The sequence below is a fragment of the Lampris incognitus genome, chromosome 2 (genome assembly GCF_029633865.1).
Source record: "Lampris incognitus isolate fLamInc1 chromosome 2, fLamInc1.hap2, whole genome shotgun sequence".
Classification (NCBI taxonomy): Eukaryota; Metazoa; Chordata; class Actinopteri; order Lampriformes; family Lampridae; genus Lampris; species Lampris incognitus.
The window spans coordinates 20077282-20095919 of record NC_079212.1 but is presented as its reverse complement, the minus strand read 5'-3'; the positions used below and the strand labels follow the sequence as shown (position 1 = coordinate 20095919).

The window sequence follows — 18638 nt, the reverse complement described above, 5'->3', positions numbered from 1 at the left end:
GACATGCATGTTAGGGTCAATACTCCTGTCTTTGCCCCTGAGCAAGGCAATGGAAAGAAGAACTGGAGTTGGTCCCTGGGTGCTGCAGCTGCCCACTGCTCCTATACAACAGGATGGGTTAAATGCAGAGAACACATTCATTGTAGCCATACAATTACATTGTAACCTACAATGACAAAATAAAGTGGCTTTCTTCTTCTTTATAGCCAATGTTGGTGGAGCCTGTGTTACGTCTCGCCGCTCCACACCCGCTCTGCAGTGTAACCTTGGCCAAGGCTCAACGTCTCCCCGCTCCACACCCGCTCTGCAGTGTAAGCGTACCCGGAGCTCTGCCAACTCCACCTGATGCCTGTTTCCTCGTTACCCCTCCACTCACCTGTTGGCAATCACCTCCCTATATCTGGCTGTGTCACTCTCAGCTTGTTGCCAGTTCGTGCCGTTCCCTGGGAGAGTACTTGTGCTTGTCCTGCTCATCGAAGTTTGTTTACTTACCTGGATCTTCCCTGGAGATTTCTCTGTTGGACCTTCCTCGTTGCTCCCCTTCCCCTGTGCGCTGCTTTCCGTTTACGAAGAGGATTTCTTCACTCCAGCGTTGCTGTGATTTTCCGTTCTCCTTTGGTATCCTCCTGTTTACCCCCCCCCCCCCTCCTGCCTGGATTAAGGGCCGACTCCACTGTTCCCGGATTAAAGGGCGACTCCACGGTTCCCGGCTTAAAGGTGGACTTCGCGTTTCCTGGTGAGAGTGGACTTCCTGAGTTTTCTCTTCAATAAATTAGCCTGTTGGTCCCGCTATATTGTGCCTTCTGTGTTTGTGCTCTTGGGGTCGGGTGCAAACCCTAACAGTACGAACTGGCCATGACGACCCCAGCCAGCACAGACGGCACACCCACAGCCAATCCGGTGCAAGCAGCCCTAGTAAAACAAATTCAGATTACCAACGCCCATTCCCAGCAATTACAAGAGGCTTCGGTTGCTGTGCAGGGTCTCCAGTCTCAAGTTCAACTCCTGCAAGCTTCTGTGGAAGCTTTAGCTGTCCAGCAGGCGGCGATGGCGAGTCAGCAGGCAGAGATCATGCAACAACTGCAGACCATTTCAGCAGCTCTTGCCAACCAGCAGCTGAACCAGCCTGTACCGCCAGCAAGTGCGCCCCCTGTGGCCGCCGCTCCAGTAGATCCTCCGGTTCCTGTTTATTTACCCCGTGGAACCATCATTACCAGTCCACGCCCATTTGACGGTAACTTTGAAACTTGCTCTACCTTCATTATGCAGTGTGAGCTTGTTTTCACACACCAGCCCACCGTGTTCTCCAGTGATGCTGTTAAGATCGCTTACGTGACCAACCTGCTCAGTGGTCGAGCAGCGCAGTGGGCTACGTCTTCTTGGTCCATGGGGGCCAGCTACTGTAACTCTTATAGAGACTTTGTCGCAGAGCTACGTAAGGTTTTCCACCATCCGGTAAGCGGTCGGGATTCTGACTCACGACTGAATAACATCCAGCAGGGCGGCGCCAGCGTCACAGATTACTCCGTCGACTTCCGCCTGGCTGCCGCTGAGAGCGGATGGAATGACCAGGCCCTTCGTGCCACTTTTCGTAGAGGATTGAGCGAGGCGGTGAAGGATCAACTTGCTACCCGAGAAGAACCCTCATCTCTGGATGACCTCATTGCTCTCGCTATCCGCATTGATGGACGTATCCGGGAGAGAAAGCGTGAGAAGGCCTTGCGTGGAACTTCCTTCAATCCCAGAACTACCTCTGCGTCAGACCGAACCGCTGTTCCCGTTTCCCCGGCCAATCCCTCCTCTGACTCTTTCGCGACAACGCCACCTGGGGATGTAGAAGAGTGGATGGAGGTAGGACGTGCTAGACTTACTCCTGCTGAACGGGAGAGCCGATTCAAGGCAGGTCTTTGCCTGTACTGTGGTCTTAAGGGGCACCGACTCCGCGACTGTCCCTCACGGCCAAAAGATTAGGCTTACCAGGACCAAGGGAGATCCTAGTAAGCCGCCTTTCCTTCTCCCGTGGGTCCGAATCTCGCGGCCATCTTGTTCCTATTGCTTTAGTCTGGGCGGGCCAGAGACTTTCCCTTGGAGCCCTGATTGATTCCGGAGCAGATGATAGTTTTATGGACCTTGACTTTGCCTCGCAGGCAGACATTCCCCTTGAGTCTCTTGGGACCCCCATTGATGCGTTTGCCTTGGATGACCGGAGATTAGCCTGTATCACACAGCGGACCGTCCCCGTTACTCTCACCGTTGCAGGTAACCACACAGAGACAATGCAATTTTACATCATACGTTCCCCGCTTAATCCAGTTATCTTGGGACGCCCCTGGCTCAGACACCATGAACCCCACATCTCTTGGTCCACAGGCACAGTCCTTGGATGGGGCTCTACTTGCCATGCCCAATGCCTTCGTGCAGCTCCTAGTGCTACGCCTTTGAGCTCGCCTACTCCCCTGCCTCCTGATCTCTCCTCCGTGCCCCCTGTGTATCATGACCTTGGTGAGGTATTTAGCAAGACCCGTGCTAAGTCACTCCCGCCTCACCGCCCGTATGATTGCGCCATTGATCTCCGTCCTGGGGCTACTCTTCCCAGTAGCCGCCTCTACAACTTGTCACTCCCTGAGAAGGCGGCCATGGATGAGTACATCACCGAGTCCCTTGCTGCAGGTCTCATCAAGCCCTCGTCTTCCTCTGTTGCTGCAGGGTTCTTTTTTGTGAAGAAGAAGGACGGGGGACTTCGACCTTGTATTGACTACCGGCAACTGAACGCAATCACCATTAAGAACAAGTACCCGCTTCCACTTATGAGTTCGACTTTTGAGCCTCTCTCACAGGCGACCATCTTCACCAAGCTAGACCTGAGGAGCGCTTACCACCTCGTGCGAATCAGGGAAGGCGATGAGTGGAAGACCGCCTTCAAAACACCCCGAGGCCACTATGAGTACTTGGTGATGCCGTTCGGACTCACAAACGCACCAGCAGTGTTTCAGGCGTTTATGAACGACGTACTCCGTGACATGTTGGATGTGTTTGTCGTCGTTTACCTGGACGACATCCTCATTTTCTCCCAGTCTCTTGAGGAACACGTCCAGCATGTTCGCAGGGTACTGGAGCGCCTCCTCCAGAACCAACTCTACGTCAAGGCGGAGAAGTGCCTGTTTCACTCCCCCTCTGTGGATTACTTGGGATTCATCGTAGAGAAGGGACGGACCAGAGCAGATCCCCGCAAGGTCCAGACAGTGGTGGACTAGCCGAAACCTACCAACCGTAAGGAGCTGCAGAGTTTTCTAGGGTTCGCAAATTTCTACCGGAGATTAATTCGCAACTACAGCCAGCTGGCAGAACCGCTTACTGCGTTGACCTCCCCAGCCAAACCCTTCATCTGGTCTCCTGCTGCCAGCTCTGCTTTCCAAGTCCTCAAGACAAGGTTCACCTCGGCCCCAGTGCTGCTCCATCCTGACCCCAAGAGACAATTCGTGGTAGAGGTTGATGCCTCGGATTCAGGCGTAGGGGGGGTGCTCTCCCAGCGGTCGGCTGAGGACCAGAAACTCCATCCTTGCGCCTTTTTCTGCCGGCCGAGCAGAATTATGACGTTGGAAACCGGGAGTTACTGGCTGTAGTGGCTGCTCTGGAGGAATGGCGCCACTGGCTCGAGGGCGCTGAGCACCCGTTTCTCATCTGGACGGACCACAAGAACTTGACTCACCTGAGGGCAGCCAAACGTCTCAACAGTCGTCAGGCTCGGTGGGCTGGCTTCCTTAGTCGTTTCAACTATGTTCTGACTTACCGTCCTGGGACACGCAACGTAAAGGCTGACATCCTGTCTCGGCTACACCCGAAGGAAGGCGCGTTTGAAGAGCCTGAACCCATCCTCCCTGCGGCTAGAGTGGTCGGTGTGGTCACTTTTGGTCTTGAGTCGGCTGTTCGCACTGCCCAACGTGCTCAACCCGCTCCGAGTAACGTGCCACCCCGTCGCCTCTTCGTCCCAGATGCTGTTCGGTCTCGAGTTCTTCAGTGGGGTCATAGCAGTCGTTTCTCCTGTCACCCAGGAGTTAGTCGTACCCAGTCGTTCATCGCTCGGCGCTTCTGGTGGCCAACTATGCGGGAGGATGTCCAGAGCTTTGTAGCGGCCTGCACTGTTTGCGCCCGCAGCAAGGCCTCTCACCAGGCGCCATCTGGTCTGTTGCAGCCACTCCCTATTCCTAGCCGCCCCTGGTCTCACGTGGCTTTGGATTTCGTTTCCGGACTACCACCTTCTCGGGGAAACACTGGTTCTCACCGTCATAGACCGTTTCAGCAAGGGCGTCCATCTGATAGCCCTTCCCAAACTTCCTTCGGCTGCTGAGACCGCGGACCTCTTGATGCAACATGTCTTCCGGCTTCATGGCCTGCCATCAGATGTAGTCTCCGATAGAGGTCCTCAGTTCACCTCACAAGTGTGGCGTGCATTTTGTAAAGGCATCGGAGCCACAGTAAGTCTGTCTTCGGGCTACCACCCCCAAACAAATGGTCAGACCGAGAGGGCAAACCAGAGCATGGAGACAGCGTTGCGTTGTGTATGTAACAGCAAGCCCTCCACCTGTAGTGACTACCTACCGTGGGTAGAGTACGCCACCAATTCCCTGGTCAGCTCTGCATCTGGACTTTCTCCATTCGAGGCATCCCTGGGGTATCAACCTCCCCTGTTCGACCCACAGCAGGATGAAGTGGCCGTTCCCTCCGTACAGCTCCACTTGCGACGCTGTCAGCGTGTCTGGAGGACCATCCGGACAGCACTGCTCAAGGCTGGGGAGCGCGCTCGCCGAGGGGCTGACCGGCGACGTACCCCTGCGCCGGAGTACAAGAAGGGACAGAGGGTCTGGCTGTCCACGAAGGACGTTCCCCTCCAGACAACCGACAAGAAACTCTCGCCCCGCTTCATTGGTCCTTTTGAAGTCCAGAAAGTCCTGAGCCCGGCAGCTGTTCGGCTGAAGCTGCCTTCCTCCATGCACATTCATCCTGTCTTCCACGTCTCTCGAGTTAAGCCCGTCTCCAGCAGTCCTCTTATGCCCCCGGTTCCTGAGCCTCCGCCTCCGGAATTTGTAGATGGTCATCCTCAATGGAAGGTCCGCCGGCTGCTTAAAGTCCGGCGCTGCGGCCGCGGGTTCCAGTATCTCGCGGACTGGGCAGGTTATGGACCTGAGGAGCGCAGTTGGATTTCGCGGAAGCTCATTATGGATCCCTCTCTCCTCGCCGACTTCTACCGTGCCCACCCGGGGGCGCCAGGTCAGTCGCCAGGTGGCTCCCGTAGAGGGGGGGGGGGTACTGTTACGTCTCGCCGCTCCACACCCGCTCTGCAGTGTAACCTTGGCCAAGGCTCAACGTCTCCTCGCTCCACACCCGCTCTGCAGTGTAAGCGTACCCGGAGCTCTGCCAACTCCACCTGATGCCTGTTTCCTCGTTACCCCTCCACTCACCTGTTGGCAATCACCTCCCTATATCTGGCTGTGTCACTCTCAGCTTGTTGCCAGTTCGTGCCGTTCCCTGGGAGAGTACTTTTGCTTGTCCTGCTCATCGAAGTTTGTTTACTTACCTGGATCTTCCCTGGAGATTTCTCTGTTGGACCTTCCTCGTTGCTCCCCTTCCCCTGTGCGCTGCTTTCCGTTTACGAAGAGGATTTCTTCACTCCAGCGTTGCTGTGATTTTCCGTTCTCCTTTGGTATCCTCCTGTTTACCCCCCCCCCCCTCCTGCCTGGATTAAGGGCCGACTCCACTGTTCCCGGATTAAAGGGCGACTCCACGGTTCCCGGCTTAAAGGTGGACTTCGCGTTTCCTGGTGAGAGTGGACTTCCTGAGTTTTCTCTTCAATAAATTAGCCTGTTGGTCCCGCTATATTGTGCCTTCTGTGTTTGTGCTCTTGGGGTCGGGTGCAAACCCTAACAGCCTGCATCCACATCTTGTGACTGTCAAGTTTCTGTCTGCAAAAAGAAAAGAAAAAATGACTGACATTCCTTTTATTCTGTGGAAAATGCAATATTTTAAGATAGTTTCAGCATTAATATGCGTTTTGATAGCATTTCTAGCAAGAAATCCATCCATTATCCAAACCGCTTATCCTGCTCTCAGGGTTATGGGGATGCTGGAGCCTATCCCAGCAGTCATTGGGTGGCAGGTGAGCAGACACCCTGGCAGGCCGCCAGGCTGTCACAGGGCCCACCCACACACACATATATATATAAATATATATATACATCCAGATTTTAATCAGGAAATCATTTGAATATGTTTTGCATTTTATTTTCATAATCTCCATTCAGTGAATGTGTGTGATATTTAGTTTGTTAGTTATTAGGAAGATTATTTCAGGTCTCACCAGAACATTTTTGGAATGGGATTTTTGAGGTTTAAGACCCCTCAAAAATGTTTGTGTGAAAAAATATATGCTGTTGTAACATGTTAAAAGATTTGTTTGTTGTTTTTTATATATATACTATATTATATTCCTTATTGGTAAGAACACTGGTAAAATATAATTTTTCTCCACCGCCACATTTATCCTCTCTTAGCCTCTAGGTATGGTCCATGTGGTTTCAGTCGAGGTAGGATTTGACAGAAATGCCATTGACAGAGATGCAAGTAAGATATTCTCCATCACCTTTAACATCAAATTTTTTTAACTGTTTTTGATGAGTCAGTTTGCTTTTCTGGGTTGTTATTCAGCTTAAAAAAAAAAGTTATATATATATATATATATAGAGAGAGAGAGAGAGAGAGAGAGAGAGAATATGATTCAGCTACCTTTACCTCTGTTGAAGCAATGCAACAGCTTCTACTTTTTGGATAAGATATAAATAATATGTGCCGTTAGTTACTCAATTGAAAATGTGCAGTCGGTACAAGGCCTACTTCCAATTACAAATTCAAGACAATGATCCTGTATCGTTCTGTTCACCACAAAGTTACACAACAGTCGTGCTCACATCTACAGGACACAAGGACTATATGTCCTTGTTTTGTTTTGTTTTAATAGTCTTATTGCATGTTCTCTCTATGTTAGACTGAGTTTTCCAGGTTTGCTCCTTGGTCAAAAGACATGCATGTGAGTTGAGTTGAGTTAGAGGCTCTAATTGTCCACATGTGTGAATGGGAGAGTGAATGATTTTGTGTGATGGACTGGAGATCTGTCCAACGTATTTTCCTGCCTCCCACCCAGGAAGTGCCTGCTGGCATGACACTGACTTGGAGTAAGTGGTCATGGACAATTGCAGTTTTTCTCAATTGCTTAGACACAATTCCTGGAACAACTCACCATTTTCTCAAATCTTCACACACAATTTTAAAAACTCACACCCAACGGTACAAACATCTAACTGCTGGGTCCCAATTCAAACTTTGCCCTCAGACAACACACACAAGCTGTCAAAAACACAAACTACATGACTGTTTGTTACACACTGAAGGGATTCATTCAAAACCGCTACCATAATGTTTCGAATAGGTTTTCAGAGAAATGATTTTGCAACTTTGTAAAATCAGAGCTCCGACTATCCAGATAACCCTTTCAGGAACACCCTGGTGAGAGAAATTCAAAACAGCACTGTAATAAATACCTCTTAAACTAACCGATAAGGGAATACTACTGCATATGCTGCTTTGGTCAAAAACCTTACATGTGAAATGTCACACCGGCAAAACATGTAAGGAAGACTCCCTGCAAAGTAAAATACCCAATTTCCAAAAGCTTAATTTCCAAATAGGGCAAATGTACAGGTTACTCGGCATCGGCATCAGCATCAGTGTTCTCATCATCTTGTCTCAGCCCTGGGTCAGGCCGTAATATCTCATCAACGTCATTCATTATGTTTGCTCTTTCCAGGCAGTGTGAGGAAAATACCCTTGTGTGCCATGTGCTTGCAAAAAAAAAAAACAGAAAGAACAGTGAATCTGGGGTGGTGATTGAACGAGGCACGAACCAGAGCAACTCTCTGGAAACTCACGGTATCCCAAATGACAACATATTGGTCTTGCTCTGGTTGCCCTGGCTCCTCTACCTGTTGAAGAATGTTATTGTGCAGCTGATCTAGAAATTGAAGGCATTGTACCGTGTTGTATGGACCCACTTTGACATGGGGTTGGAGGACGCCAAAGTTGCTGATGGCTGCACATAGGGTGACATTGCCTATTCTCTGGTCAGGAACTTGTATGATGGCATGGTGACTGATGATGTTGTGCCCCCTTTTGCGCGTTTTTGTTAGGTTGAACCCTGCATGTCGATGAAGGTGCACTCATATGGGTCATTCATGGCTTCCAGCTCAAAGATTCTCTACAGAAGTTAAAAAAAAAACACACATTTTGCCGTACTATAGATACAGTACTGTAGTGTTCTACTGTACTGAAATGAAAGATTGTGTACTGCAGTTACTGTAACACATTACAGTACTGTATTGGTATGCTGGAGAGATGGGCCATACTCTTCTTCTTCTCTCAGCTTGTTCCCTGTTTCTTAGGGGTCGCCACAGTGGCTTTTATAGTTTCCATCAGTATCCTGTGAGGGCATAGCACCAATGGCAGTTGTTGTTAACCCGGGCCTTGAGTGATCCCATAGTGAGCCTCCACCCATCTGGTATGGTCTTGTCAATCTGCATACTGATTTAGAAAAATTTTACATCGGATGCCCTTCCTGACACAACCACTAACTCTATGGACGGGGGCACAGGTAAAGCACTGGAGGCCATCCAAGTGTTAGTGAACTTGCACCCATGCCTGTCACCTGTGAGAGTTGGGCCATACTCTACATACTGTAAAAAAAAAAAAAAAAGGTTAGCAATGACCTGCACATATTGGAATAATTTCTCATGAACTGTGTTTGAATTCCTTTCAAAAAGCACATGGTACAGCTGCTTTTGTCCTTATGGGATTCTTCTGGACAATCCTGTCAATGGTGGAAAGGCTGGTGCTGTCAAGTGCTTGGAAGACTACCTGGTCTTCAGCTATTTGGGTTTGAATTTCCCTCAAACAGATGGCATAATTAGCGATCACCATCATCTGCTCAGCTGTGCGAATTTTCTGCCGACCTCCAATAGATGGCCACCTCTCAGTTCTGCAAAAATGAAATTTGACCATTACTGACCTATGGTCAACCATTACTGTCGTAAAAACTACACAGAACAAAATGGAGATTCAGTCTATATGCACTACAAAATTACAAGTATCATAGTGACACAAGGCAAACTAGAAAATTTCTCGAGAAAGTTTGAGTGTGCTTAATGCTTGGTGCCCTCATAGCTCCAAAAGTACAAGTCGTACCGACAAAAAGTTTTCATAATGAGCATCACAAGGCTTCCCTGAAGACAGTGTATTATATGTGTACCTACTGCTACACTATAGGAGCTGTCGCAGTTGGAAAACTGCCATCTCTGTTTCTGACGAGAACTTCCAAGCTCAGTTTAACATGGCAGTCTATAGCAGTTTTGTTCAGCACTCTGTGCTTGGAGGCAGTTTATTCAAAACCCGGTTTGTAAGTCATGTCACAATGACAGTCACACTGGGAGACAGAGGACAAATTGGAAATTGTAGGGATTAAAAGGTTAAGAGTTTTTGGGGGGGGGAATGTTCAGGGATGACGGAGTGAGGGTCATGTGACGCATTCCACCCAATACACACCCATTATAACCTCTGAAACGCTCCAAAAAAGCATAAAACTTAAACTGCGATTTTGCAAAAACCATACAAAATATCAAAATATCAATTTATATAAAAAAAAGTTTGAAGTCCTGTGGACCCCCCCCCCCTTTAAAGTTTCAACCATTATTTCTATGTTAATCTACGATGAAGTAATGTGGTTTCAAAGAGGGGTGGGTTTGATCATTTTCACGACGAATTCCCATTGTTTTTCTATGGGGAAAATGTTTGCTTTTTTGTTTGTCACCATAGTTACTCGAATCGCTAAGAAAAGTTACAGCACACCATTTCCAATCAAACCGCATGTTTTGATGGATAATTTGCATGTTTTTTCTCTCTCAAAGCTTCGGGACTAGTTGGAATAAGTATGATGCATACGTGTCTGCTTTGCACAGCAGGCGCCTGTTTCCCCTTCTGGAAGTACAGACAATGGATGCAACCACGTGACGGCTTAGGCTGGGCTCAACTAGCTGACCTCCCATGTATGAGCACATGATGAACTAGGGTGGCATGGACTTCATCTGACCTTACTTGTCTTTGCTTCTGTCCCCATCCTCGTCCTCATCCTCTGTTGTCTTGCAACCACGGTAATGTTAGGATCCATTGTTCCAAAGCATGTGGACATGCTACTGGGCCCTGCTGACCACGCTGGTCTGACTGGCGTGTTAACAATCCTGAGGCTTAGTGTTTGCACCAGGAGAAAGGTGTGCCCTTTGAGTTTAGGTTGTGATGATTTGAGTTAATTATTTTGAGAGCATGTGTTTGCTGAATGAACATATAGTACAGTGAGTTACTTGGCCACTTTTGTGTAAGGTTTTGAAGAAAGAGTTTTGACTATTGAAACGTGCATGTGGAAACAGGTGAATAGGGATTACGCTTATGGGAAGCGTGTGTGAGAGAGTGTGTGTTTTGGGGGGGGGGGTGACATAAGGGTATGGGTTTTTGTGCAAGAGGAACCAGTTTCTGTATTTGAGCAATTACACATAATTACGCTTATTTAACACATTATTAACCTTTGTTGTCATGCAAAAGCATCCAGAGATTTCCCACACAAATATAAACTTGTGAGAGCATAGTTGCGATGACTTGATTCAGTGCTAGTTACAATTTTCTAGAGAATACCACTTATTCAGCTTGACTATCTTATTGATATTGTACTGTTTATGATTAGTTATATGATAATTAACGAGGCTTTTTGGGGTTGCTGCGGCAGGTTTAACTGTGTGTTCACATGTTATTCATGCTGACAAAAGAGTCAGCCGTGCACGTGTGCGAAGTGGCTTTCAGAGTGCACAAGGTTCAAATACTGCAAACAAACAAATGCATAAATAGCTGCAACATATTTTGCTAAGCCATGGCGCGCACCACCAAACAACACAATTACCCGGATCCCTTTAATAGTTACTCTGGACTTTCAATTGACATTTTCTAGCGCTCTTTGCTGTGCGGCCCAACTTTGTGAAGCACCTCCTCGACCTTGTCTGATGCAGACGGGTGTAATTGTCAGATGGTCCTCTGCTGTGTAGTCGAGAGTCCGAGCGCAGCGCGTGGGAGAACCAGATAGCCAAGGCTGGGTTTTGATCTGGTTCAAGGGTCTGCCAGGTCCATCTCAGTCCTCTCACCCTGCAGGGTACGGTCAGTAATTTGGTGAAGATTGCATGGTGAAGTCAGCGTTCATGTCCACGATAGCTCTCAAGCAGGCGCGTAATCCGGCGAATAAATCTGTCTTTTTCTGCTTGCCCTCCCCCGTCTCTTCATCACGCTTTACATTCAGCAGCCCCGGAGGGCTACACTTAGTGAAAGTGTATGAAACTCAGGACACGTTTCTCCTATTTATGGTAAACTTGTGTGACATTTTTTTCAGAGCTGTTCTCTACAGACTTCATTAATGTTGACACTCTAAGTTCAGATACATCTTGCTGGAGGGGGTAGTTATTTTTTCAGATAATAGCGTTTCCTAAATATTTCAACCATCAGTCTAAATTTGGATCTGAGGATGTGTCCCAGTTAGTGCAGTGTGATATAAAAAATACTGATATCATGATAGTAACAGAATTTTATATAATATTTATACAGTTCAACATGTCTGCTTACATGTGGAAAAAATACCATGTTGAATAAATCCAACTGAGATTCATCCCACTGAACTGTTTGGCAATGTAAAGTATGATACCAAACCAAAACTAGTTTTCAAATAATACCCCAAACGATGTAATAATAATAATAATAATGATAACAATAAGAAGAAGAAGAATTCCATTCCATTATCCAAGCCACTTATCCCAATCATGGTGACGGGATGCTGGAGCCTATCCCAGCAGTCACTGGGCGGCAGGCGGGGGGGACACACCCTCGACAGGCCGTCAGCCCATCACAGGGCAAGTAAATAAATGCTTTAAAATAAATAAAATAAATATATATATATATATATATATACACACACACAATGTATTGTTGATGCAATGTATTAAAAAATATCCTGTATCTGTATTGAGATATATATATATATATATATATATATATATATATATATATATATATATATATATAACTTTGTTAAAAGAAACACTCTTTCTTTAGGGAAAGTGTATACATATATTTTTTAAATAATAATGATAAAATAATAATAAATAAAATAAGTCAAATGATAATAATAACATAATATAGCCAATACATTCGAGTTAATACATAAATAGATTCTCATTATCATTAATTTAGACGGTACAATTGTGTGTCATGTTATGACCATGACCGTGTCTCATCCCAACACTGAAAGACGGTTAACGATAACATCGAGCTGCTGCTCAGCCCAATTTCCAATTAACTACAGAAAATCTCGGAAATTCAGGAGGTTGGTGAAGAAGCAAAGCATTGCTGTCTTTCACCAAACCCGCGATGTTGATGTAACCTCTTTTTTCTTCTTCTTCTTCTTCTTCTTCTTTCTCTCGTCAGAGGGAGGCACGTGTGAAGTGATCGCTGCACACAGGTGCTGCAACAAGAACCGCATAGAGGAGCGGTCGCAGACTGTCAAGTGTTCCTGTCTGCCGGGCAAGGTCGCCGGCACGACCCGGAACAGACCTTCATGTGTGGATGGTGAGTATATGACGACAGCTGGGGGAGCCCAGGTGAAGCGAAACGGTACCATTTGCCCCATTATACTACCCATTTCTGTCATCAGAATGCATAACAACTGCATTTGTATGGCGTCGACACCGATACATGAATAAGGGAACATCCCATAATGCTTCAGCCGATACATTTTTAAAACAAGAATATCCTACAAGGGAGTCAAATTCCAGGTATGTGCAAACCTACATGGCCAATAAACACGATTCTGACTCTGATGATTCTGAAGGGTTTGGGTCTCTTGCACGAGACCACTTGAACACTATCGTCCTCACCTGCGTGGCTTTCTTCATTAAACTCTATTGCCAATATTGCCACAGTCGATGGGGGTGGGCGAGGAAAATGGAGGTCTCTTCATGTCGGCGCTGACAGATTCTTTCCCTCTGTCATGCATTACAACCCTTTTACTGTCTACTTACCCTGTATTTAAGGCAATTTTCTCTCCTGATGGCAGAAACAGTACTCACATAAAAAGTCAAGTCACAGCCACATTCATCAACCCCCTCAACTCGCTGGGATGTCAGAATGTCAGTCCTTCTATGTAGGCACGTATATTGCAAACCGTAGTTTCAGCGAACACATTGTGCTTCAGTAAATTGTTGTCTTCCACCGGTCCACTGAACCATGCAAACCACACACACTCAAGCCTGCTGTGCTATTGTTGAAATGTGGAACCTTCTAGTAATTAAGAAAAAACATCCCACACCAACCGGATATCCATTCCTATAAGCTGTATGGGGGTTGATGATTAAGCTTTCCGTGGCAGGAGAAAGGGTCGCCGTTTTATTTCTCTTGTCTTTTTCCTCTTGTCTTTTTTTTTTTTTTGCCCGTAGCATCCATAGTAATCGGCAAGTGGTGGTGTGAGATGGAGCCATGCCTGGAGGGGGAGGAATGCAAGACACTCCCCGACAACTCAGGCTGGATGTGTTACGCCGGGAACAAGATCAAAACCACGAGGGTAAGATAACCTCTCTTGACCTGGAGGAAACGGGGCCTCATTGCAGTTTTCAGCACGGCTGTCTGCAAGGGTCTCCCTTGTTGCACCGCCGAAATAACACATTTATTTGGATTGAATGTCACAGTAAATTGAGTCATCCACAACAAACATGTTCTGACCCCCGCAATTTTCTCCTCCTCCTCTCTCCATGTAGAACACCCAGCCGTACACGACATCGACATATTAGCACTTTGGGGGCAGGGAGCCGAGGGAACGGCTCTGGTGCAAGGGTTTACTCACAGGTACCTCCTGAGTCATTACGCTTGGATACTGACACTACAGGCCCCATTCACATTCACATCTTTGGGCTCGACAACTGAGGATATCGACCGGAGTCTCTCATGTTCTGTGTCCACACACATACACGCACACATACATACATACACATACATACATACACACACACACACACACATATATATACATACATACATACATACATACATACATACATACATACATACATATACATACATATATATATATACACACACATATATACATACACACACACACACTACATACTATATATGTAGTATCTATAGTATGTATGTATGTATGTATATGTATGTATGTGTGTGTATGTATATATATATATATATATATATACTACATAGTATATATGTAGTATATATATATAGTATGTATATATGAATGAGTAACAACAAACTTACTTACATGTATGAATGAGCTATTACAAACTTACACAGCGCAACATTTGTGCTGAATGAACGTAAATCTCTCATTTCACAAGTGTCGCGCTGGCATAAACGTGATCTCCAGTGTCGACAAATATGGACTTGGCTCTTCCAAGTTTTGTTCATTTTTGCTGAGATGCCAAAAAAGACGTGAAAACACATGCCCCCTTCGCTGACAAAAAAAAAAATCCGTCCGCAAACTTAAAAAATAATTTTGTCTGGTGGGCATCTGAGTGGTGTAGCGGTCTATTCCATTGCCTACCAACACGGGGATCACCGGTTCGAATCCCCGTGTTACCTCCGGCGTGGTCAGGCACCCCTAAAGACGCAGTTGGCCTTGTCTGCGGGTGGGAAGTCGAATGTTTGTGTGTCCTGGTCACTGCACTAGCGCCTTCTCTGGTCGGTCGGGGGAACTGGGGGTAATAGCATGATCCTCTCACGCACTACGTCCCCCTGGCGCAACTCCTCACTGTCAGGTGAAAAGAAGCGGCTGGCGACTCCACATGTATTGGAGGAGGCATGTGGTAGTCTGCAGCGCTCCCCGGATCGGCAGAGGGGGTGGGACAGCAACCGGGATGGCTCAGAGGAGTGGGGCACAACTGGGGAGGAAAAAAAAGGGGGGGGAATTTTGGCTCAGCATCTGTCCAAGTTGAAGCATGATTTGCAGAGGCCATTCTCATCCCACGGTGTCATATATCGACACTGTTGACGAAGTGTCAGTATGTGACATGGAAGGTACCCTTCGGCATCTGTATGAGACAGGTTAACCACTAACTAACCCTAACCCTACCTGCAACCAATCCTTAACCATAAACTAAACCACCACCTAACCAGTATGTCCTTAATGTGGATAAAGAAGGGTGGACGTTTCACATCAGAGTCTATGAAACGCCCACCGCGTCTTTATATACAGATACCAAAGGGTACTTTACACATCATATATCAACGCTTTGTCAATAGCGTCAATATAAAACACCATGAAATGAGAATGCATTGGATCTGCCCGCCCCTGTCATTCATCTGATTGGGAATGACACATTCTGGGGGTGTTGTGCACTGAATTACCATGTAACGACTTTCAGTTGTCAACGGTCAAACTCATTTGCATGGGAACTGGAGTCAGCTTTGGTTGTCACTTCCTGTTTCCAGCAGAACTAGTCACCACCAGTTGGAACCGAGTGTGAATTTGGACGGATTAAGCCCTAAAATGCGGAGCGACAACCATACTTGGCATTAGTGTGAACGGGGTCTATGTGACTGTATTTTCACGTCTGACGAGCTTGTAAATGCGTAAAATTGTGTTTAAGATCTAATGACCCCTGTTTGTTCTATCAAAGTGAAGCTTCCTTTCCATCTAAAAAAAAAAGTTGTTTTATTTGTCATTTCAGCACAGTCCCAGGACCAATAACAACAAAGATGCTCAACTTTTGCTGGCTTTAAAAGTGCAAATACTCCCCAGATTAAACGTGTCAAAAGATGCAGAATACATACGGCACATCCTGCTCAAGGCCACTGATAATGATGAAGCTGCAAGCTGCCTGCGGGGGAAATCATCATAACCTTGTGATGAATACATTCATGTGTTTTTTCTCTTAACTTTTAAGGAGGAATATGAATTTGGATTAACATCTGCAGCACAGCTGACATCCTGTCTCTGACAGATGTCTCATTCGACGCAAAGGACCGGAGAGGGATGCATTAAAGGACTTGGTTGAGCGAGTACAGTAGTTGACAGCCCTCAGGTTTCTTCAAATACTGTATGAAGACAAATATTGTACATAATTTGTTTGTCCTTCAGTGTATACAAGAACTTCGTCTATGATGATGATGATGCTGAAATATGAATCATTTGAATTCCCTGAATGCAGCGTTGATCTTCCCTTCTCTTGTCCATGATGTTCAACACACAGCCCAAGTGTGACATGACGGTGTACAGTAGTTATCTGTGCGGTAGATCTACTCCATAAGGATGCTTTCTGACCGTTTGAGTGAGTCATTTTATGTGACATGATGCTATAAAATTTTCCATGTGTTTGTATGGTATCTGTATCCATTTGCACACCTCTTAAATGGCTTTACTGATTTCACTTGGAAACATGTCGGCTAACCGGAAAAACAGTTGATTTGCCAAAAATGTGATGACCAGTAGGTTGTTTTTTTTCTTTTCTATTCCTTGAAATGCCTTATTTGTGTCAAATCGTTCGAACAGCATTGTACATAAAACGCCGTCCATGGATTTGTGCTTGAATCTCATCATGGTCATTAATCCTGAAATTAAATGTGTATTTTCCACTGGCCTCCCGGTTTCCCTTACCAGTACCTTATAACAAAAACCATAAATCCCAGTGCAGTTTAATGGTCTACCGCTGGTTTGATCACAGTCAATAACAGCCCCATGGCCCAACAGCATTTTGCTTGACTGAGTCACCTCTGCCCCATGATTGTCTTCTATGACTCATATATTCATCTCAAAATAGAAAATAGACACTAAATAGATTATGATTTTCAAAGACATATTTTAAAATTGGCTTTGCATTACAGATAACTGCTTATCAGTTGCAAACGCAGACTCGGCATTTTGGGGCAAACAACAGACGATCGCTAAAGCTGGGATTAAAGTAAAGACACTCAATGTTGAGTCCACTGTTTTTTCACTTACAATGTAATCATTATTCTCCACCTGTATTCAGGTGGCTCATACAGTATGAACAAAGATTGCTAATAACAGCAAAACATCCATTATGCCTGACACAGAAGTAGCAGGCTGAGGGAAAGGGAAAAAAAAGAGACCACTAATTGATATGAAAATACATGCAGCGTATAAGCCTTGGTTTCTCTGCTCTGGGCCATTGCTATGAAGCATGTATTTGAAATAATATTTCCTGTTCAACATGGGATTACTAAATGCCAACAATGTGTGCAAGATGGCGGCAGCTGGAGAAGCCTATCTCTTATTCTGTCAGTCTTCAGAGTGGCTCTCAGGGCTGCTCCTGCAGGCTGTGATGTCTCACGTTGGGCTGCAGAACAGTGAGAAATGAGACACAAGTGATGTTGATGTGGCCTGACTTTCTTTATGACGCACCGAGGACGTCATGGGAGCTCAGGCTCCCACGGGTTTATTGTAAAGACATGTTTCATTCAAAACACTGACAGTCTAGTCATGCTCCTTACTTGCCACGTTCAGGAGTTCTTTGCTCCATTAGCTATCAATTTCAAGGTGTTTTACTGCAGGTCAAAAGCAGCTAAGAACTGAACAATAGCGGTTGTTGGACATGACATCGATCCCATGAGAAGAACAGTGCATCGGTACCAGTGTGTAGAACGGCTTACGCGATGCCTGTGGACAAAAACCACTGCAACTATACAGGTTAGGAGCGGTACACAACCAACTCTAACATGCGCGGGTATCTTAATTAAACATACACCAAGGTAAAAGTGAGTTTAATCCACCGCCACCACTCCCTGTAACTGTATCAGACAACGGTCAATGTTACAAAGTCAAATCACGTCCTCAGACCAAGAACTGTCTCCAGTGCCCCTGCGGGATACTGGGATCTTAAAGTCAAGGTAGCACAGCCCAAACTGGATTCTAATTAAACTTGACATCAGGTGCCTTGGCGCTCCTCTACCCCTCCTCCCTCGGCTTTCATCTAAATGATTCATGCTGAGAACACCAGGCCTTTCATGCCATTTGGATCACACAAAGCAAAACAATGACAGTTTCATGCAATGACATCACCACGGCGTCTGCTGCACCCGCTTGTATCAATTTATGCAAGAAAAAATTATCGTGGCATACAACCGATGTCTGTGAGTTCATGAGGATACTTCATACTCTTTCACATGAGCAGGTTTGAGAGTGTGAATTAAACCAGAAGGCCGTAAATGGATTCATAATGTAATTACGGTGCATCCTAAAGAGAAGATACAGCAAAAGATTAAATTCCAGGTGTGTTTGTCCAATCAGGCTTACTCTGCTGTGAACCTGATATGATTGTATGAAAATGAACATGGCATGTGTGTGATAGCCATATGTTTCCAGCTCGCTCATTGACCCGGTGAAAGACCACGGCTCGCTGTAAGTAATTAGGTGACGCTCGGATGCGTCAGCCGAAGCCAAAAGAAAACACCCAGAATCTGATTCTTCCCTTAAT

At 46.2% G+C, this 18638-nt stretch overlaps 1 protein-coding gene across 1 annotated transcript in view; it reads left to right on the top strand.

Annotated features, from left to right (window-relative positions):
- Positions 1-15976, top strand: part of tafa1a (TAFA chemokine like family member 1a) — a 54045-nt gene extending 38069 nt beyond the window's left edge. The window contains 5 exon segments of the mRNA XM_056274549.1: positions 7327-7359; positions 12616-12756; positions 13623-13747; positions 13941-14028; positions 15873-15976. Coding sequence (XP_056130524.1) covers positions 7327-7359; positions 12616-12756; positions 13623-13747; positions 13941-13973 — 332 coding nt within the window. The 3' untranslated portion in view covers positions 13974-14028; positions 15873-15976.
- Positions 15977-18638: the final 2662 nt, after the last annotated feature.